Genomic DNA, 23,613 nt, shown 5'->3' on the forward strand with positions numbered 1-23,613 from the left:
TAAACGCGACACAAAAACAAAAACGTGCAAAACCGAAGAAAAGCCTATCGAAGGAATGGTGTTCTTGATTCTCGGCATGTGGATGTTTTTCACCGCACAACAAAAAAGTTTGTTTCAAAGGAGGCTGATGGCAACAAAACAAAATACTGAAAAAAAACCAAAGAGAGTATGGGAACTCCTACAACAAAGTAGCCTGGTTAAAACCAGACCATTCTCAGTAGTAACTGAGTTATGGTCTGGCAAAGCTTCATAGACAAATCATTTCCAAAGGGGCGTCACCAACGGGCGTCGCTCAAATGCCTCTCAGCGCAGTTGGATAGACCTAAAACCAATCAGAGCGATGAGGGAGATGACGTATGCAGAGCGACGGAGAAACATTTGGCCGTCTCTCAATATGCGTTCTTGTCTGTACTTGTGTTCTCAAATAGGAAATGTCCCCGGTTTCCATTTCAGAAATCTGGTCACCTTACCTAAACCACATATTAATGTTTAATATATTATTTTTAAAATGTAAACGAAAAGAGGCAGGGTGTTTTATACTTTGTTTTATTATAAATATATAAGATAATCAATGTAGGCCTAGCTACGCGTTGCCTGAACCACATTCGTGTGGCTATTATGTTTAAGATGTTTTTGGGTTTTTTTATGAAATGAGGCAGTGGTGTTTTATGACATATTTTGTACGTGAACTTCTGACTTGCGTCCGTGACTTGCCAAGTTTGACTCCGGAGAACGAACTCCTGAGGACGGGAGGACACTAGTCCGCCTATTCTGCTAATGGACAAGCAGCGTTCTTGACAGTATCACTCAGTATATATTTGAATATGTAGTGCAGGCAATGCATATTATCCTCAATGCATGTTTATAACAAAACGAAATATAAAAAAACCCAGCCTCTTTTCGTTTACATAAAAAAAACACACACACACACACACACATAATATAGGCATAATATAGGCTATGATTATCACTGTAATAAATTAAATATGACATAAAACACAACCCAGTCTCTTTTTGTTAAATGTCAGTTTATGTGTGATCATCAATAGCAATTATAAAAGTAAGTAAAAGGTATAAGAAGCTATACAATAAATAAAGCAATTCAGTCAAAGTCAGCGCTAGGAGACTACAACGGTAAAGTTTAATAGCTTAAAAATATAAAGTTATGAAACAACAAAACGATCAAAACGATCTGTCTGGGAACAAATTATAGATTAATGAGAGCAAAGATCAGCCGTTAGATCTACACAAGACGAGACGGTTTAACCACTACAGAGACATCAGAGCCAGCGGCAGACGGCAGAAGAACTGGCCGAGGAAAGGCGCCTCTCGTGGGGTTAATGAGCGATTGAGCGCCGCTGAACCACTGGAGCTCACAACTCCGAAAACGGCAGATCAAATTTTAAAAAAGGTGCTCTCTTTATAAATAAACCACAGATTTGAGCTTTAAACAACTAAATTCTCGCCTGAAAAGGACTTAAAACTATATTTTGTAAAACATTAACACTACCAGAGGGCTCTCGCTAAGACCCATTCGTTTAGCCACCAAAGGGCCAAGCTGGTATCAGACTTTTGCCGAATCCAGTCGGTAAGACAGCGATAACATCTTTTTTAGATATGAAGGCTTCGAATGTTGTTCTTTGCTCGGGTTTTAACGAAAAGGAAAAGTTTAAATCGCTTAAAACAGACGCGACAGCTGATTCGAACGAGTGATGCTCCACGGCGGCAAATCTGCTTCAACGTCGCTGCGTTGTCGTCATCGTGTAAAGCCCGCCCCAACGTTTCTAATTGGTGCCGCGATTTCTAGGGATTAGAAATGGGCTTGAATGGGCTCTTTGCCAGACTACTTACAGAGCAAATCTAAATTTTCCGGAAGTTGTCTGGGTTTTCCCAGGCTAACAACAAAGCGCATTCGACGATAGGCTTGCTCGATGGCGCACGAGGGTAAGCTAATCTTGCACTTATCAATATACGGTCTCAATCGCTATATCACTGTCACGAAACCATCTAATGAACTTGGCTGGCAAAATTGTTTTAAAATGCGTATTCTGTGTATTTCAGATCCTTCATATTTTGCAACGTCGCCGCAACAGACCATCTGTTTGGACATTTAACCGAGCTTCTGAGTGGTGGGATGTGATTGTTCCCGGTTTTACAAACACTCAGTGGCTGGAGAACTTTAGATTGTCAGAAGAAACGTTTGCCTACTTGTGCAACAAAGTGCGTCCAGCGATGGAAAGACGGGACACAAACTTTCGTGTTTGTGTACCTCTAAAGAAGAGAGTAGCCATCGCACTGTGGAAGCTCGCAACCGGTTCTGAGTACAGAAGTGTTGGACATCTTTTTGGAGCAAGCATAACAACTGTTTGTCGATGTGTCCAGGAGTTCTGTGCTGCAGCAGAGACTTTGCTGGTACCAGAACAAATTCGTTTTCCAGATCAGGAGAAGTCTCAAGAAATGGCTGCCTACATTGAGAACAGGTGGGGGCTCCCACAGTGTATTGGTGCTATTGATGGATCACACATACCCATCATAGCACCACAGGACTATCACTGTGACTATTTCAACCGTAAAGGCTGGCACTCCATCATCCTTCAAGGTGTTGTGGATGGAAAGGGACTTTTCTGGAATGTTTTCACAGGACTGCCTGGAAGTCTGCATGATGCTCAGGTTTTGAGACTGTCCACACTGTGGGAGTTGGCAAGTCGTGGAAATCACATACCAGCTAATACCAGAAACATTGGTGGGGTGAATGTTGGCTTCTACATTCTAGGAGATTCTGCCTATCCCTTGCAGCACTGGCTCTCAAAACCATTCGTTGACACTGGACGGCTGACAGCAGAACAGCCGGTGTACAACAAGAAAATCTCCCGAGCACGTGTCATTGTGGAAAATGCCTTTGGTAGATTAAAAGGAAGATGGCGTTGCCTTATGAAAAGGAATGACTGTGCTCTACATAACCTTTGTGAGAGTCATGGAGAGGCCTATGAGTGCATGGGATTCAGCTTCAGCAGCAGAGCCTGTGGTGGCCCTGGCCCAGGCTGTAGAGGAGGAGGGCAGGGATCTACGTGAGGCGCTGTTGCGTTACTTGAATAGTTAACTATTCATGTTGTCTTTCCTGTCAAGTGGATTATTAATAAACTAAATATTTCAAAGTATTGTCTCGCTTTCTTTCTTTTTTTAAATATTAAAAACACATTTATTCATTGGTACAGTACATGCATTAAGAAACTAATGAAGTACACATGTTTGTCCAGTTCCTTTTTTTATTGAAAAAAACGAAAAACAAATACAAAATTGTAAAGGTAAAAATGTAAACGTCACACTTTAAACAAAGTGGAAATGTAGTGCAAAGAATATATACATAAAACATAAGAAATTAAGTAAAAGTATAAACAGAGGAAATGTAAACGAAGTGCAAATGTATGTAATAATAATAATAATAATAATATAATAATAATAATATGTTTATTTTATATAGCGCCTTTCAAGAACCCAAGGTCGCTTCACAATGGAGTACAATCAATTACAATCAGAAAAGCAGCCTGTTCATTATAGCAAATAAAACAAGCAGGTGTACAACAAATAACTCCAACAACAACAAAGAAGTTATAGAACCAAAGAACAATTAACAGTAGCTAGTCATGTAGCATAACATGAAGAGGTGTGAGATCACTTGAAGGCAGAGACGGTGAGAGAAAAATAATGATTTATTGCATGGAGAAAAAAGATGAGTTTTAAGTTTGGATTTAAAAATCTGGAGAGTAGGTGCGTTACGGATAGTCGGGGGCAGCTTATTCCATAATTTCGGGCCAATAACACTAAAAGCCCTTCCTCCCATAGTAGAGCGTTTAAACTTGGGGATGACAAGCAGGTTTTCATTGCTGGATCTGAGGGTCCGGGCAGGAACATAAGGTTGGACTAACTCAGCAAGATATTGTGGTGCAGGGCCGTGACTGGCTTTATAGACTAAAACTAACAGTTTAAACTCGATGCGACTGGCCACAGGAAGCCAGTGAAGTTGGTTGAGGATGGGAGTGATGTGTACGGATTTTTTATTAAATGTTAGCGCTCGAGCAGCAGAGTTTTGCACCATTTGGAGGCGATGTATAGCCTTAGTTGGTAAGCCGCTGTATAAGGCGTTACAGTAGTCTAATCTGGAGGTTATAAAAGCGTGAATAACAGTTTCAGCATCGTTAAAGTTGAGGGATCGACCGATACGAACAATATTTCGCAGGTGGAAAAAGCATGACTTTACTGTATGACCAATATGTGAGTCGAAAGATAACGTGGAGTCAAGCAATACTCCCAGATTTCGCACAGTTTTTGAAGGTGTAATCTGGACACCATCAATGTCAATAAAAACGTCATCACGTGGCAAATTTTGTGATTTAGGGCCAATCAACAGGATTTCAGTTTTATCAGTATTAAGCTGCAAGAAGTTCCCTTTCGTTCAGTCACTACGACGTAACGTTAGTGACTAACGAATGGGGGTTTCGCTTAGAAGCCTATCAACTTCGAGTTTTGAGAAAACGCCCAATGGCGTGCCAATGCCATGGGGCATGCGGAATTTGCATACGTAGCTCCGCCTCACTGCGTGAGTATATAAGGAAGTACGAGGCAATATCGCATTATGTTTCTGCTTTCGGAGCCAAGAGTACCTACCTCTTCACTCCTACAGCCTTCTGAGACTCTGTCAGCTTCTTCGAGACGAGCAGCTTTCCAGTCGGTGTTGGTGTGACGGCGCGTTCCAGTGATCGCATACTTCCTGCCTGCTGATCTGTGCAGTGGTCCGCCTGACAGCTGGTGTGTGTTTCCCTGGGCGCTTCGGCATCGACTGCAAGGTTTTCCTCTCACAAAAAGAGCTTGCGCGTGGCACGTCTTTTTCAAGACGGCTCGCCCGTGCACTTCCGGGTGCGATCGATTTTCCGCTGCTGTCTGAGGACGCATTCACTGCTCGAGCGTGTTTGGGCTTCAGCGCGCACGGGCAGTGTTTGCGGATGTGTCACGTTTCCATTACGGGGGCGTGACCATCGCGATGTCACGGTCGAGACTCAATGATCTCCGTGAGGAGAGAGAGTCCCCTCTGCCACACCCCAATCTACCGTCCCCGAGTGAGATGGTACTTTGGCTGGTGGCCAGGGTGACCTGAGGGCGGTGCTGTGGTATTAAGAACCCCGACGTTCATTCCTCGGGCCACACCCCCCTCTTATACATCGCTTCCGCGAGTGTTGGATTGAATCTACGGCCCGTCTCTGACGCCCCGTTCGTTCAGTTCACGCTCCGGATAGCAGTGAGATGTCGATCGCCGCATCCCAAGGTGGGCTGGAGTCCTTTGGGGATGACGATTAGGTTGTGCTCCGCCTCCGGGTGTGTCAGCACTGCCTGATCTGACCTAAAGTTGACAGCCATGTTATCTCGGGCAGCCGCGAGTCTCGCGCTGGTGTGGAACTCCGCCCAGTCGTGGGTGCTCGTGGTTGCGCGATTGGTTTTTGGGGGCGGCACCCGACAGCTGTTGGGCCCCGCCCCCAATGCCTTTCGCTCCCGGGGTGCATGAGGAGATCACGCGGTCCCGGAAGTCCCCGTGCTTCTCGCGACCGTTTGGTGGCCTCCTCCGCCTTCTCTGCCCTTGATGGGGCCGCGGCCTAGGGTACACTGGGGCCCCCTCCCCCCCCACTGTTGAACTCTCTGTTGCGCACTACGGTGTCCACAGAGGGCTTTGACGTGGCGTGGTGTGGCTGTCCTAAGCACCCCCCCCAAAGCCTGTGGGCTCGTCTACTTCGGTGGCGTGGTCCCGCAGTGCTACGGGCAGGCCGCCGCCCCTTTGCACATGCACAAGGGTGGAGCCGACCCAGGGCTCTTCATTGAGCTGCGTGCCGCAACTGACCCCGCCCCCGGGCGGTGAAGGTGGCCACACGCTCCCTGGGTCGGGCGATGTCCACAGCTGTGGTCCGGGAGAACACCAGGCCTTACCTGGTGATGTGGAGGACGTTGAGCGGGCCCGCCTCCTCAACTCACCCATATCCCAGGCTGGCCTCTTCGGCGGCGCGGCTGAGAACTGCGCCCAACAGTTCTCGGCCGCCCCAGAGCAGACTAAGGCTGCAACACGTACTGCCCCGGCGGCCAGCTGCTGCACCAGCCGCCGGCCCAGTCGCCTCAGTCCGCTCGCCGCCGAGGGCGCCCTCCCTCTTCCCGCCCGGCCCCAGCAGCAGCCTTCACCTGGGCCGCGCCGTGGAGGTGGTTGAGGATGTCGCCCAGTCCGCTCCCCAGACTGGTTAAACGCCAGGATGGAGGTGGACAACTCAGAGATGGGTTCCAGTTCTTCCCAGGGGATGGTAGCAGGGCCTCTCCTTCCCCCGGTGGAGGGCCGGGGGAAAATCCTTCCGCTGCTGGCCCCCGGGCTAGCAGCGCTTGGGAAGAACTCATGTTCCTGTCTCTGAGCACCCAGAGACCGGTGATGACAGTGCGCGCCACCCTCGGGTCTCGCCACTCGCATCCCTCTCTGTCGCCAGCCCCCTGGCAGAGCAGACCCCAGTGGAACGCGAGTCCTTCCCTGGTCTCCTCTGTCAGGGCGCAGCCGTTAACCGTGCTCCGACCCGGGGACGCCCAACAGCCTCCCCTGTCCGCGCCGGTAACGCTGCCTCGCTGCCCCACCCAGGGTACGTCTGTCGTCCGGATGACCCCGTTGGTGCAGTCTCTGGAAGCCTGGCTTCAGCTTCCGGGGCTGTCCCGCTGGGCTGCCCGGACCATCAGGCTCGGCTACGCGATTCAGTTCGCGCAGGCTCCTCCCCGTTACAGGGGAGTCCGCTATACCATGACCGGGGCCCATGCCCCCGTCATGCGTGCGGAGATTGCCACTCTACTGGCGAAGGGTGCGATCGAGCCTGTCCCTCCAGCCGAAATGAGGTCGGGGTTCTACAGCCCCTACTTCATTGTACCCAAGAAAACCGGTGGGTTACGGCCAATCCTGGACCTTCGCATCTTGAACCGATCCCTTCACCGGCTTCCGTTCGAGATGTTGACTGCGAAACGCCTTTTCGAATGCGTTCGTCCGTACGATTGGTTTGCAGCGATTGACCTGAAGGACGCCTACTTCCATGTCTCCATCCTTCCTCGACACAGACCGTTCCTACGGTTTGCTTTCGAGGGGCGGGCATACCAGTACGCAGTTCTCCCATTCGGGTTATCTCTGTCCCCTCGCGTCTTCACGAAGATCGCCGAGGCAGCCCTTGCGCCCCTTTGGCAGCACGGGGTCCGCATCCTGAACTACCTCGACGACTGGCTCATACTAGGCCACTCTCGAGAGCAGGTTTGCGGACACAGAGATCTGGTTCTCCACCACTTAACCCGTCTGGGCCTTCGGGTCAACTGGGAGAAGAGCAAACTTTGCCCCGTGCAGAGGATCTCTTTTCTCGGTATGGAGATCGACTCGGTCGCCATGTACGCGCAGCTTTCGAGCGAGCGCGCGCAGTCTCTGCTGACTTGCCTCCGACAAATCGAGAGCAAGAATGCGGTTCCACTGAAACTTTTTCAGAGGCTCCTGGGGCATATGGCATCTGCAGCCGCGGTAACGCCGCTCGGATTGCTTCATATGAGACCGCTTCAGCACTGGCTTCGCGATCGAGTCCCGAGATGGGCATGGCAGTCTGGCACGCTCCGGGTCCAAGTGACTCGGGCCTGCTTACAGACACTCACCCCGTGGTCGAACCTCAGCTTTCTACGGGCCGGTGTGCCCTTAGAACGAGTTTCCAGGCATGTTGTCGTATCGACGGATGCCTCTGCCACGGGCTGGGGTGCCATGTGCAATGGACAAGCAGCCGCGGGCTCCTGGACAGGACCCCAGCGTCTCCTGCATGTCAATTGCCTCGAGTTGCTGGCAGTACGGTTCGCCCTGCACCGCTTCCGAGCGTTGCTGAAGGGTCAACATGTGCTTGTCCGGACAGACAACACGGCCGTAGTAGCGTACATCAACCACCAGGGCGGTCTACGCTCCCGCCGCATGTCTCAACTCGCCCGCCATCTCGTCTTATGGAGTCAGAAGCGCCTGAGGTCCCTTCGTGCTGTCCATATTCCGGGAGTCCTGAACCACGCAGCCGACGAGCTCTCGCGGTTTCAGCCTCTCCCGGGAGATTGGAGACTCCATCCCCGGACGGGTCAGCTGATTTGGGAACAGTTCGGCGACGCACAGGTAGACCTGTTTGCCTCCCACGACTCTTCCCACTGCAGCCTGTATTATTCCCTGACCGAGGGCACGCTCGGCACGGATGCACTGGCGCACAGCTGGCCGCGGGGCCTACGCAAATATGCGTTTCCCCCAGTGAGCCTACTCGCACAGCTTCTGTGCAAAATCAGGGAGGACAAGGAGCAGGTCCTTTTGGTCGCCCCGTACTGGCACGGCCGGACCTGGTTCCCCGAACTCATTCTCCTTGCGACAGCCCCTCCCTGGCCTATTCCTCTGAGACCGGACCTCCTTACTCAGAGACGGGGCACCCTTTGGCACCCGCGTCCCGACCTTTGGAACCTCCACGTGTGGCTCCTAGACGGGACCCGGCAGGTTTGAGTGGCCTACCACCTACGGTGGTCGCCACCATCACTTCCGCTAGGGCAGAGTCCACTCGGCATGCCTATGCGTTGAAGTGGAACCTCTTCGTCACCTGGTGCTCTTCCCGCCAAGAAGACCCCTGGAAATGTCCGATCGGGTCCGTGCTTCAGTTTCTCCAAGAGGGGCTGGAGCGAAGGCTGTCTCCCTCCACCCTCAAGGTATATGTGGCCGCAATATCTGCCCACCACGATCTCTTGGAGAACAAAAAGGTAAGTCAGCACGACCTGGTCATCAGGTTCCTGAGGGGAGCTAGGAGACTGAATCCTCCTCGCTCTCCTCTCGTACCCTCTTGGGACCTCGCAGTAGTGTTAACTGCTCTGCAGAGACCTCCCTTTGAGCCTTTGCGGTCGGTCGATATTAAGTTTCTGTCTATGAAGACGGCTCTGCTGACCGCATTGGCCTCAGTCAAGAGGGTCGGGGACCTGCAGGCATTTTCGGTTGACGAAGCGTGCCTGGAGTTCGGGCCGGCTAACTCTCACGTGATCCTGAGACCCCGGCCTGGATATGTGCCCAAGGTTCCCACCACTCCGTTCAAGGACCAGGTGGTGAACCTGCAAGCGCTGCCTTTGGAGGAGGCAGACCCAGCCTTGGCATTGCTCTGTCCAGTACGCGCTCTCCGCGCCTACGTAGACATGACGCAGTGTTTCAGGACCTCAGACCAGCTCTTTGTCTGTTTTGGTGGAGAGCGGAAGGGAAGTGCTCTCTCAAAGCAAAGGCTGTCTCACTGGATAGTGGACACCATTGCTTTGGCTTACCAGCAGCAAGGCCGACCATGTCCCCTTGGTGTGAGGGCACACTCCACCCGGAGTGTGGCTTCCTCTTGGGCTCTAGCGCATGGCGCCTCGCTAGCAGACATCTGCAGAGCTGCAGGCTGGGCGACACCCAACACATTCGCCAGATTCTATAATCTCCGAGTGGAGCCAGTGTCCGACTATGTACTCGCTCCCCCGAGGGGCCGGTAAGGACCAGGTTCAGGTGTCTTCGCTTGCTCGCCACTCCACTCCACGGACTGGATACGTGCGATATTTCCTCAGGTGAGTTCCCCGAGAGCCCTGAGCTCCTCCAGCACTGTCGACGCCGACATCAGTTCAGTCTGCCCTCTCGAGCCCAGACCCTCATGTCCGGCCAGGTGCCCCATGTGCATGGTTCCCTCTGGCGACCCCCACATGTGTATTTCACCGTAAGTCTCCGCAGTGAGCGGGTTTCTTCCCTTGGCGTGTCCCCGCCACCCCTAGGGTTAAAAATCCACCTTCGGCTGGTACCCTAGAGATCTCCCATATGCAACCCCCTCCGGGTCATATGTGTCTCTTAAGTCCTCCCCACGGGTAGGCATCTTGGCATTCCCTCACTGGGATATGCTTCCCAGTGTACCTTGGTAATCCTGTGTTAAGTGGGAGTCCTTCGTCCGTACTAGTCTTACGACAGGGTACTCACACTTACGCAGGGCGCTGGAAGACAGCTGAGTGGCGGGATTATATTGGGACCCCCATTCGTTAGTCACTAACGTTACGTCGTAGTGACTGAACGAAAGGGAACGTCTCGGTTACGGATGTAACCCTCGTTCCCTGAGGAGGGAACGGAGACGTAACGTCCCCTTGCCACATCAGCTGTGTTGCCTGGAACGCAGGAGTTCAGTCTTGGCTCCTCAAGCAGGTAACATAATGCGATATTGCCTCGTACTTCCTTATATACTCACGCAGTGAGGCGGAGCTACGTATGCAAATTCCGCATGCCCCATGGCATTGGCACGCCATTGGGCGTTTTCTCAAAACTCGAAGTTGATAGGCTTCTAAGCGAAACCCCCATTCGTTAGTCACTAACGTTACGTCTCCGTTCCCTCCTCAGGGAACGAGGGTTACATCCGTAACCGAGACGTTTTCAGTCATCCAGGTTTTAAGTTCCTGAAGGCAGGAGTTAACAGAAGCGAGAGGATAAGCTGAGTTTGGTTTAACTGTGAAATAAATCTGAATATCATCAGCGTAACTATGAAAGGCAAGACCATGTCGTCTGATTATCTGACCCAGTGGCAGCACATAAATGAGAAATAAAAGAGGACCAAGTACAGAACCTTGAGGTACACCATGAGTGATAGTAGCGGTACTTGATCGATCTTTACCTATCCTTACAAACTGCTGTCTATCAGATAGATACGAGGTCAACCACTGAAGAGCAGCACCAGTGATGCCTATTTCAGATAGTCGTGAAAGGAGCCTGGAATGACACACAGTGTCAAAGGCTGCACTGAGATCGAGCAGAACTAAGATACTGTGTGCACCAGAACTAGAAATCAGAAGGAGATCGTTTAGCACTTTTAAAAGTGCTGTTTCTGTGCTGTGATAGGGACGAAAACCTGATTGAAGTGGTTCAAAAAGATTTTTTTGCTCTAGATGAGATTGCAGTTGTGCTACGACTACCTTCTCAAGCAATTTGGCAATGAACGGGAGGTTTGATATTGGTCTGTAATTGTTCTGAAAGGTGTTATCAATACACCATAGTGTACAACATATTTTTAGTTTTTTTAAACAAGTTTTCCTTTCAAGTCTTGCTAACGATACTGCCTGGCTGTTACTGCTAGCAGGTTGGTGTCGCAAATCCAATGACGCTAGTAGTGACGATTCTCTCTGACCAATCAGTGATCTGCAGTGTTTACACGTCACATTTTAGTATCGATGCGGCACGCTTGGAACCCCAACCGAGGTGGTACTGTTTAAGTGAGCTGTACCGAGCCGTACCGTGCAGTGGAAAAGCGCCAAAGCGAACCATACCGAGCCGTACCATGCCGTGGAAAAGCGTCATTTAAGACCTAATGCACGGATCCTATTGACACGCATTCGGTTTCTTTCCCCAACTGATATCGCATGACCAACTGTGAATACTCTTCAAGACAGCCATTTTGACATAACTGTGTGTGTATTTGACAGTTTGAGTGTGTTACAAGGCACGAAACAGAACTGAAGGGATCACACGCTTTCAGAGAGGCGGCTTGTGCGCACGTTTTGGTGTGTGTGTCAGACAGCGCGAGATTGCAAGTTGTTTTGCGTTTAATAACTCTTAAGTAACAGTCGTGTGCTCAGTCTATTCTCTGCTATATGCGTCAACCTAAAACGTACACTTTTCACAATGTTGAAGTAGCTTATTAAAGTCATTCAGATATTGTGTGCCGTTGCGATATACATATTGCGATATGTACATTTGCGATATTTCGATATATTGCACAGCCCTAATTTCTGTACAGACTAATCTTTTGCTTTTGACTACGGGTGAATCTCCAGTTGTCACTGATTGTCGTTTGGACCTTTCTGGATCACAATTCACCATCAAAATGACAAGTTGAATTATTCCAGCTGCTTTGAGAAAAGATGGGTCATATTTAAGGCGCTATATGAATACAGATGACTTGTCTTGTCTTGACGTTTAAAAACAAAGCAAATGTGGCTGTGATGGCTTGATGACTTCTTCCCAGTCTTGCAGTCTCTCATGTTCTTGCTCAGACGTGGACAGGCTCTGAGTTCCCTGTCAGGTTGGGGTTGGACATCAGGCTTCGGCTCAAGTCTCGAGATCAAGCCCTCCACCAAGGACAGCAAGCATGTTATTTCCTATTCAATACAAAGATTATATGAACAAGTCAACTCATGAATGATTTTTAGAGCTGATATTGTGTTTATTTTCCTGTTTATTATAGTGAAGCCGCTTTGAAACAATCTGTATTGTATAAAGCACTATATAAATGACGGTGACTCGACTATAACAAGAACATTACAATGAACACAAATTTGAACATCTCATTTGAAATAAGACAAATGATAATAATCCTACTCTGTCTGTTACACTTCCTCACACCTGAAATCACTGATCTCCTGAACTTCTCCAATCTACAGTAGGTCATCTCATCCATCTATGTTGTGACATCTGCTCTAACGTCGGCCGTTTAGTTGGATCCCTGGCTAGGCACTGGCTAATCAGATCTCTGCATTCTGTACAAATTGTAATAAGGAGTTAGTCATGCATCTATGAAAACAGCATCTAAAACATGATTATTATACTGTAAAATGTTCCTTGACTTTGAAAGTGAAGTATGTCGTTTCTGCGACACTAGTGGCACAAGGCGGAATTAAAAAATAAAGCATATTTTCAAAAAAACTTGCAAAGGCCCCTTTTGTGCATCGCGTCTTCCCCAACTCAAACATCACAAACACAGCTCTTGTGAAGGGCATGTTTCAGGTTCAACATATTAGGAATACTTTTAGCTGTGTTGCATTTGTCTTTATGAAAATGTATCTTTCTGAACGGCTGTATGGTATTGAAGCATGCTTTGTATCACAATGCTCTGTTTGCTTTGACATGTTCATGACCTGTTTACAGTATAAATGCAGCACATTTTGGCATTCACTTCTGTAACTAAAGCCGAATTTCTTTTCCCATGGCTCCGCCTGCTACAGTAGCTACGACCCAAACTCTTGCTATACGTTGAGCTTTATATAAACATACTTCATCTTTAACGGTTTCTGTTCAGAGCCTTTGCTTTATGTGTGTGTGTTTATAAGTGTTATCAATATTATTCACTCACCTTTGGATAAGCTGTAGTTGGTAAATGAAAGGTTGGCTCGTCTGATCTCTGTCCGATTGAGAAAGGGAGGACATCCAGAGTGCACCATAGTGTACAACAGCACTCCTAGAGCCCAGACATTTGCTGGGACGGCGTGGAATCGAGGTTCTGTTGAGACTTCAGGTGGGCAGTAATACATTACTCCTGTAAGCAAGACATATTGCACATGGTTGAGCTTTTTTTTAAAGCATCAGATCATTAATAAGTCACTACATTCAGGCTCAAAATGCTCACCAACATATGTGTTGCTCTCGTAGCCATCCCTACTAAACAGCTGACCACAGCCAAAGTCTATCAGCTTAAGCTCCAACGTGTTTTCCTTTATCAGGAAATTCTGCGCATGAGGGTCATTATGAAAAACACCATGCTCGATGCAGATTTGCAATGCTAGAAGAGCCTGTCGCATGATGAACCGTCCTGTTGGTTCATCCAGTACGGGTTTACGAACGATATAATACAGCAAGGTCATGCAAGGCTCTGGGAACTCCATAACAAGGTTGAATGTTAGAGGATGTTCAAACCACTCGTATAGTTGTATGATGAGCGGGCTTCTGGGTTCCCGCCTCATCATTAGCATCAGCGCCACTTCTGTTACGAGAGGTTTGGGATACCCAGGCTAGAGAAAAATAGTAGTCAGAAGGTTAGCTGGGTAAAAATCTGAAGAAAACATATCATTTTTAAATGAATCTTTTTAGATACGTTCAAAAGAGTTATTTGGTGCCTCTAGGCTTATTTGTCAATCACATTTACACCTAATGCTTCCTACGGGTGTATTAACTACAGTAATCTGCACTTAAACAACTAAATACTGTACATATTCAGGTTTTGGCCAACTTACAATATAAAGATAACGATTGTTTTCAATCTTGTTTATCTGCTTGATGGCAACCTGCAACAAAAAAGAAAATCTGTAAATCTGTAAATGTTTTAACGCATGCAAGAGCAAAATGTTTGTACAATTCAGTAAGACTTACCTTTTTGCCATCAAATTTGCGTGTTCCCTTGAACACCCTGCCAAATCCTCCGGATCCAATCATCCCTCCCAGGTCATAGAGAGATGTAAAAGACTCTTCATCCACAGCACTACTGAGACAACAGCAGCAGAAAGGACTCTTCACAGCCTTCCAGAGCCTCTGGAGGAAAGAACGAACTCTATTCCTCTTCCTGCATTCTGTAGGTTTTTCTGGAATGAAGAATGACATCAAATTAAGCAATGATATAATGACATAACTTACATTTTACTATTCAATTCTCATCTGTAGTGTTACAAATCCAAAGTAATGGAAATATCTCCAAGCTATCCCCCTGACTTCTGCTTAATGCCTGCATAAATGTCCCAAAATCTTATTTCACAATATGAAGTGTCACGATATAGTTATTTTTCTTGTTTTATCTTATCTTTTTGGTTTCATTTTGTCAACTCTGGCACGTGTGGCTCAGTTCTGGTAATGGCAAAGATAATATGGGCCATATCTTAAAATATATTTATATTAGGGGTGTAACGGTACAAAAAAATGACGGTTCGGTACGTACCTCTGTTTTGAAGACACGGTTCGGTACGGATTCGATTACAAAATTGCTTTTTATTAATTTTTATTCAACAGTGGTTTAATGAAAAAAATGTTTTGTCTGTCCTTAAATGAATTCAGTTATAACTAAAAGTTTCTTAAAGATAATGCTGTAAACTATATAGGGAGCCCTTACTTACATATTGCTATTAAAGATTAACAACAGAGCCCAAACTATTAGCCTAAATTAATTTGCTATTTATTTTTAGATATAATAATCAACACTCATAAGCTTCACATAAGGTTCTAAATCTAAGTATTATTATTTTTTCTCCAATTTGTTGTTGAAATATAATCATTTAGTGGCTGTAATTTTCATGACAGGTTTATTTAAGCATACATTAAATAAACAAGACATCACTAACAGGCTAAGTAGTATATAATGAATATATATAGGCTAATATAATGAATATATAGGCTAATATAGTGCATGTATTCAGTGAAAGAGTTGATTTCTGTAGTGAACTCACAGCTGTGGACACTGAATGACTTCTGAAGTAAATGTGATTCTACACGACATGGTTTACAAGCTGTTTTATTGTCTTTCCGCGGTTGAAACACCGATGGAGCGATTACACAACATATGATACGTTTCAGTAAGTTGTAATGCATCCTCAACATGCCTTAAGATATTCATTTATATTTATTATATTTATTTATTGAACTGATACGCGTCTATCAGTCACGTCACATTGAAGAACGTTAAAACGGCATTTATCGTTTGAATTTCGTGATAAAATGGACTGAATACTCAATATGTTCGTGTGGGAACTCGGATTGAAGTGTGTTCCGCGCTTTAAACAAGCCGACTGTTAACTGTTAAAGATTGCATTCATAACCGAGTGCACCGAACCGAGAGCCCTGTACCGAAACGGTTCAATACGAATACGTGTAACGTTACACCCCTAATTTATATTATATTAAATATAATATCTTTAAATATAGAGTTTTATTAAATGCATAGCAATGTATTATTTATGTCATAACCGACTACTACTGACCCATGCAAGAGCGTTTAGATGAAGATGAAGTGGATGGGTGTCCATCATCTGAGCCCTGTTGGCTGCCGCTCTGCTGCGTCCTCTTCCCGTCACCCTGACCCGTGGACACAGAAACAGAAATCTCAGACAGAGACAGTGCAGCTGAATGTTTAGGAAGCTCCTGGCTCTGGGTCTGGGTCAGGTCTGGCAGCGGATCCTGATCACGCTCTTCAGAACAGGGTCTCCAAATCTCCTGACCAGCCGTCTGAGAGACAGCAGCTCTTCTGGATCTGGACAGGCCTGAGGCTGGAATATTTCAGACATCACACAGTTAGTAATGTTTTGATAATAAAATCAATTAGTGATCAATTGTGATCAATTACAAATATTGTTACTATAGTTACTCAAATTGAAAAGTTTTATTTCATATGCAAGGAATCAAATACATGTGATCACTTAGCTGGGAAAATTGAGGGATCAAATGGAATACCTCACACACTTTTCTTCACATTAATGTAGTCAATCATTGGACAACATCATACCATAACACACCATAAACAACTGAATAATGAAAGCGCTCACCTCCTCTTTCACCCATCATGTGAGCCATCGACGTCCTCCGAGTCCAAACTGCAATAAAAACAATACAAAATAAACACAGTAAAATAGCCTTCAAGACTCCTTAGAAATACTCCTCTGAAAATAAAATGAAACAAAAAATAAAATAAAACTTCAAACTTCTTCTAAAATAAGAAAAGAACAATAAAATGGTTCTGTGGAATTATTCATGTGCAAAATCTTCATTAGCTATTAATTCCACAAAAGCGTCCACTTGGCAAGGCACTTACAGTCTAATGGATTGAGTCATTGCTTCTGTGTATTTGACTATTCAAAAGCAATAAGTCGTGAGTTAGAATTCTATTGGGGATTGTCTGCTGTCTGAGAAGCGGCTTTCTGTGCGCATGTTTCGGGTGTGTGTGAGACAGCACAAGTACCACTGAGTTCCTGGCTTATTGAGAACTTTTGCTAACGTTACCATTAAATTAAGAAAGCGTTATTTCTAAATGTTCCATGAATGTTCAAAACATCCAGTTTTTTCAATGTTTCAAAAAGGTTTTTTCTTGGTCAAAGGAACATTCTATTTTATAATTTTGCATTATGGGAGCGTTAAGGCCTTTGCACACTGAGTCCGAAAATTTTCGCATAAGTTTTTTCGTATTCGTGATCCGAAAAATTTGTCACGCACAGAGACCTTGCACACTGCGTTCGATGCGTATTAATGAATTTGTTACGGGAAAAAAAATGCAAAACAATACAAAATGGCGTCTTCAAGTAGTGAGGATGATTTTTTTGTCCTCTCCCTTCTTAAAAAGAGAAAAAAAAGAGGAAATATTGGGTCCATCCACTCCTGCGATCGCGTAGAGAGGAAGCAGAGTTCCACCTCCTTATCAAGGAGATGCGGGATTATCCAGACCGAGTCAAAGTTTACTTTAGGATGTCAGTGGCTCAGTTTGATGCTTTGCGAGCGATACTGGAGCCACATATTAAAAAGAAGACCACAAATTTCCGTGAATCAATTGATCCTGAACAGAGACTGGCAGTATGTCTAAGGTATGGATCTGTACGTGCGCACACACACACACACACACACACACACACACACACACACACACACACACACACACACACACACACACACACACACACACACACACACACACACACACACACACACACACACACACACACACACGGCTTACATGGACTTGGTGTGCTATAATTATAGCTGTGATATAATAATATTTGTAGTATTTTTGGTACAATAATATTTGTATATATAATTGTAGGTATCTGAGCACTGGCGATTCATTCACCACAATTGCCAGCAGTTTCAGGTTGAGCATCAGCACTGTAGATGGGAAAAACGCAGAAAATCGAACCGGTTCCAATTTTTTTTTTTACGGACGAAAGTTTCAGAAGCAGTGTGCAAGCATGATTGACATAACCTGAGGTCGAATTAATTTTTTGACGTGCGAAAATTTTGCATGCGAATTTCGGACTCAGTGTGCAAAGGCCTTTACTTTTGAATGTTCTCTGAATGTTCTGAAAATGTTAGACGAATGTCCAATTAAAATATATATTTTTTTAAATCTAAGAAAAGTTTCAGTCTCACCTGTTGAGATCTTGTTCACTGGAGAAGCCTCCATGGCACCCTGAGCAGTTCGGCCATTTGACGTCTCTGTTGGCGCGACAGGAACTTGACCTGGCAGCGGAGGGCAGAACCAATTGAAGCTGCCGGACCGGGCCTGGCCACTCCATCTCCAAAGGACGTTGAATGAGCCTCTGCTGCTAAGGGACAGGGATGATGGTGACATGATGCCCAGTGAAGAATCTGTGGAAGCAGTTCTTCTGGATCTGGACAGGCCTGAGTCTGGAAAATTTCAGACATCACATAGTTAGTAATGTTTTGATAATAATCAATAAACAATGTCAGTGTCAATTACAAATATTGATACTATAGTTACTCAAATGGAAAAGTTTTATTTCATATGCAAGGAATCAAATACATGTGATCACTTAGCTGGGAAAATTGGGGGATCAAATGGAATACCTCACACACTTTTCTTCACATTAATGTAGTCAATCATTGGACAACATCATACCATAACATACCATAAACAACTGAATAACGAAAGCGCTCACCTCCTCTTTCACCCATCATGTGAGCCATCGACGTCCTCCGAGTCCAAACTGCAATAAAAACAATGCAAAATAAATACAGTAAAATAGCCAACAAGACTCCTTAGAAATACTCCTCTGAAAATAAAATAAAACAAAAAATAAAATAAAACTTCAAACTCTTTCTAAAATAAGAAAAGAACAATAAAATAAAAGTATCTTCAGAAATAATATGAACAAAAATATAACTCTATATAAGGATATATCCTCCGATGTCCTTCCAGAATAAAAGTCTCCTCTCAGAAATCAGCTTCAAGATCACAAGATTCGCTCAGAAAATATTCAGCAAAAGTGTGTGAATTCGCCTGGCCTCTCAACCAACAGATAGCGATCGGTTCGCGTGTGTAGATACAGTCAGAATTCATAACTCGCGTCGCTATAGCAACTAAAATTCACGCACGCACATGCATATGAGCAGAGCATGTGATCACACATCGAATCTGAACACATTTATTGAATAGTTACAAACTTAATTTTGACGTTTTCTTTCATACATATGAGATTTATTCTTTCTGAAGTTATTATTATTATATTCTGTGGAATTATAATGTGCAAAATCTTCATTAGCTATTAATTCCACAAAAGCGTCCACTTGGCAAGGCACTTACAGTCTAATGGATTGAGTCATTGCTTCTGTGTATTTGACAATTCAAAAGCAATAAGTCGTGAATTCGAATTCTATTGGGGATTGTCTGCTGTCTGAGAAGCGGCTTTCTGTGCGCATGTTTCGGGTGTGTGTGAGACAGCACAAGTACCACTGAGTTCCTGGCTTATTGAGAACTTTTGCTAACGTTACCATTAAATTAAGAAAGCGTTATTTCTAAATGTTCCATGAATCAGGGCTCTACATAGCGACCATTTCGGGCACATTTGCGCCTGAAAATTACTGCGTGCGACTGTGAAAAAATATTTAGGCGCAACGGTGCGAGTGACCCGATCGATTCTCATGAACAGATTTATAATACATTCGGAATAAAAACAACAACTGCCAAAGTGCATCAACACTGACTGAGCAACTGTTGCGTTTCGTTCTGCGATCGACTGCTTTTCATGCCTTCTGTCAGCAGAGCATGTGAAAAAACCTGTGCGACGGACTACACTTCACAGATTGTTTACTAGGTGAAACGTGTGTAACGCAGCCATGCCCACTTACCAGACGCCTCGCGCTGATGTTTCTTTGCAGCCAAGTCCAAATAAACTAGAAATACCACGTTTGGATTGTCATAAACAAGGTCGGAAATTAACAGGGGCTTGGGGCAAAAATGCCATAAAAAATTAACAAATAAATAATAATTTTAAAAAGCCCCTCTATGAGTTCTTGATTTAATCTTTATCAGCTGCAGTCCATAACTTTTCTTGTGCTTAAAAATGACTAGATGTATATATGAGTGAGTCCATCATGAATCCATTTTCCAAACCGTGTTTTATCTTACCCTGAACCACTACGGTACACATATAATAAGTGTTTATATTCAGACTCTTTTATTCCAGCTCGGGTCGCAGAGCTGCGGAGGAGCACAGTCCCTGTGTGACTCGCCACAGACATAAACAGACAGAAGTAGATCCGGCTGCAATTTTCTTCCGCAAGACGCGTGCAGTTCTGGATTAAAGCTACACTATGTAACTTTTCCATCTACTAGAGGTCGCCTGTTCAAAACAAAGGCGTAGTTTGATGACGCCACGTTTGAGTGCAGAATCTTGGGACATGTGGTCTTCACCTCACAGCCGGTGGAAAAGAGTCAGGATAGGACAAATCATCTTCATGGATGTGATTATTAACATTACTGAGCTGAGCAAGGCCGCTGGAGCGATTGAAGAGCGGGACTGTTATTATGACACGGTCGCCGGCGGGACTTTTATTATGACACGGTCGCCGGCGCCACTTCCTCTTTTCCAGTCATGAGTATGAGGTAACGCAACTCGTTAATCGTATTAGATATATCTGAGTGTGTTGAAAAGGAAGTTATGACGTTCTCTCGGCGGCTGCTATGACACTTGTTCACATTGCAGTGAGAGTTCAGCGTTTCTGCTAAATGATAAAACCGGGAACCGAGGGAAACGCAGATATGACGCAATCGACAGGCGACTCCCTCAAACGCATAGCTCACACGTCCCGGTTCCTTGGTTAAAATAGCAATTTCTCACGATTTACAAATAGTTGGAAACATTTGGGATATTCTAAGTACTCAACTGAACAAAATATATAACACTGGCCTAGTGGTTCTTGGATATTTTACTGCAAAAATCTTACATAGTTCACCTTTAATGCATGTTATTATTATATGACTGTTTAATGCATGTTATTATCATATGACTGTTTAATGCATGTTATTATCATATGACTGTTTAATGCATGTTATTATTATATGACTGTTTAATGCATGTTATTATCATATGACTGTTTAATGCATGTTATTATTATATGACTGTTTAATGCATGTTATTATTATATGACTGTTTAATGCATGTTATTATTATATGACTGTTTAATGCATGTTATTATTATATGACTGTTTAATGCATGTTATTATCATATGACTGTTTAATGCATGTTATTATCATATGACTGTTTAATGCATGTTATTATTATATGACTGTTTAATGCATGTTATTATCATATGACTGTTTAATGCATGTTATTATTATATGACTGTTTAATGCATGTTATTATTATATGACTGTTTAATGCATGTTATTATTATATGACTGTTTAATGCATGTTATTATCATATGACTGTTTAATGCATGTTATTATTATATGACTGTTTAATGCATGTTATTATTATATGACTGTTTAATGCATGTTATTATTATATGACTGTTTAATGCATGTTATTATTATATGACTGTTTAATGCATGTTATTATTATATGACTGTTTAATGCATGTTATTATCATATGACTGTTTAATGCATGTTATTATCATATGACTGTTTAATGCATGTTATTATCATATGACTGTTTAATGCATGTTATTATTATATGACTGTTTAATGCATGTTATTATTATATGACTGTTTAATGCATGTTATTATTATATGACTGTTTAATGCATGTTATTATTATATGACTGTTTAATGCATGTTATTATTATATGACTGTTTAATGCATGTTATTATCATATGACTGTTTAATGCATGTTATTATTATATGACTGTTTAATGCATGTTATTATTATATGACTGTTTAATGCATGTTATTATTATATGACTGTTTAATGCATGTTATTATTATATGACTGTTTAATGCATGTTATTATCATATGACTGTTTAATGCATGTTATTATTATATGACTGTTTAATGCATGTTATTATCATATGACTGTTTAATGCATGTTATTATCATATGACTGTTTAATGCATGTTATTATTATATGACTGTTTAATGCATGTTATTATCATATGACTGTTTAATGCATGTTATTATCATATGACTGTTTAATGCATGTTATTATTATATGACTGTTTAATGCATGTTATTATTATATGACTGTTTAATGCATGTTATTATCATATGACTGTTTAATGCATGTTATTATTATATGACTGTTTAATGCATGTTATTATTATATGACTGTTTAATGCATGTTATTATTATATGACTGTTTAATGCATGTTATTATTATATGACTGTTTAATGCATGTTATTATCATATGACTGTTTAATGCATGTTATTATTATATGACTGTTTAATGCATGTTATTATTATATGACTGTTTAATGCATGTTATTATTATATGACTGTTTAATGCATGTTATTATCATATGACTGTTTAATGCATGTTATTATCATATGACTGTTTAATGCATGTTATTATCATATGACTGTTTAATGCATGTTATTATTATATGACTGTTTAATGCATGTTATTATTATATGACTGTTTAATGCATGTTATTATCATATGACTGTTTAATGCATGTTATTATTATATGACTGTTTAATGCATGTTATTATTATATGACTGTTTAATGCATGTTATTATCATATGACTGTTTAATGCATGTTATTATTATATGACTGTTTAATGCATGTTATTATTATATGACTGTTTAATGCATGTCATTATTGTTATTGTAATTGATCAGAAATTGCTCCTACATTTTTCACTGTAGTGCTCCTCAAGAATAATGCTAGCGTAGAGCCCTGTGAATGTTCAAAACGTCCAGTTTTTTCAATGTTTCAAAAAAAAAATCTATTTTATAATTTTGCATTATGGGAGCATTACTTTTGAATGTTCTCTGAATGTTCTGAAAATGTTAGACGAATGTCCAATTAAAAGAAAATTTCAGCAAAATTTTGCTGAGCAACAGTAAATGTGACCGGACATTAACATGATAAAAACTTGAAGCAGTTACGCATGAAATAGCAAAATCTCTGTATGCACACTTTACACCGCCCAGCCTTATTTCAGTCTCACCTGTTGAGATCTTGTTCACAGGAGAAGCCTCCATGGCACCCTGAGCAGTTCGGCCATTTGACGTCTCTGTTGGCGCGACAGGAACTTGACCTGGCACATTTCAGACATCACACAGTTAGTAATGTTTTGATAATAATCAATAAACAATGTCAGTGTCAATTACAAATGTTGTTACTATAGTTACTCAAATTAAAAAAGTTTTATTTCATATGCAAGGAATCAAATACATGTGATCACTTAGCTGGGAAAATTGGGGGATCAAATAAAATACCTCACACACTTTTCTTCACATTAATGTAGTCAATCATTGGACAACATCATACCATAACACACCATAAACAACTGAGAAATGAAAGCGTTCACCTCCTCTTTCACCCATCATGTGAGCCATCGACGTCCTCCGAGTCCAAACTGCAATAAAAACAATGCAAAACACAACACAAAATACAATACAATAAAATAGCCTACAAGTCTCCTTAAAAATACTCCTCCAAAGATAAAATCAATAAATAAAAGACAATTAGATAAAACTCCAAACTCCTTCTAACACAAGAAAAGAACAATAAAATAAAAGTAACCAAAATTAATAATATGAACAAAAAGACTCTATAAGGATATATCCAGCGATGTCCTTCTAGAAATCAGCTTCAAGGTCACAAAATCCGCTCAGAAAATGTTCCGCTCAGCAAAAGTGTG

At 43.4% G+C, this 23,613-nt stretch overlaps 1 protein-coding gene across 2 annotated transcripts; it reads right to left on the minus strand.

The window, feature by feature from the left end:
- Positions 1 to 11,170: 11,170 nt before the first annotated feature.
- LOC307129418 (serine/threonine-protein kinase pim-2-like) lies at positions 11,171 to 23,384 on the minus strand. 2 transcript variants are annotated; one of them, XM_079821816.1, is made up of 11 exons: positions 23,281 to 23,384; positions 22,918 to 23,007; positions 18,460 to 18,507; positions 17,930 to 18,187; positions 16,339 to 16,386; positions 15,778 to 16,062; positions 14,183 to 14,391; positions 14,047 to 14,097; positions 13,443 to 13,824; positions 13,170 to 13,352; positions 11,171 to 12,198 (listed from the first exon to the last, which is right to left on the minus strand). In XM_079821816.1, the coding sequence occupies exons 1-11, from the start codon at positions 23,306 to 23,308 to the stop codon at positions 12,149 to 12,151; spliced, it is 1,632 nt and encodes a 543-aa protein (XP_079677942.1). In that variant the 5' UTR covers positions 23,309 to 23,384; the 3' UTR covers positions 11,171 to 12,148. The 2 variants fall into 2 exon arrangements, with proteins under 2 accessions (XP_079677942.1, XP_079677943.1); XM_079821817.1 differs by lacking the exons at positions 17,930 to 18,187; positions 18,460 to 18,507.
- Between the last annotated feature and the right edge of the window lie 229 nt (positions 23,385 to 23,613).

Source organism: Gobio gobio, assembly GCF_949357685.1.
Source record: "Gobio gobio genome assembly, chromosome: 7".
Lineage (NCBI taxonomy): Eukaryota > Metazoa > Chordata > Actinopteri > Cypriniformes > Gobionidae > Gobio > Gobio gobio.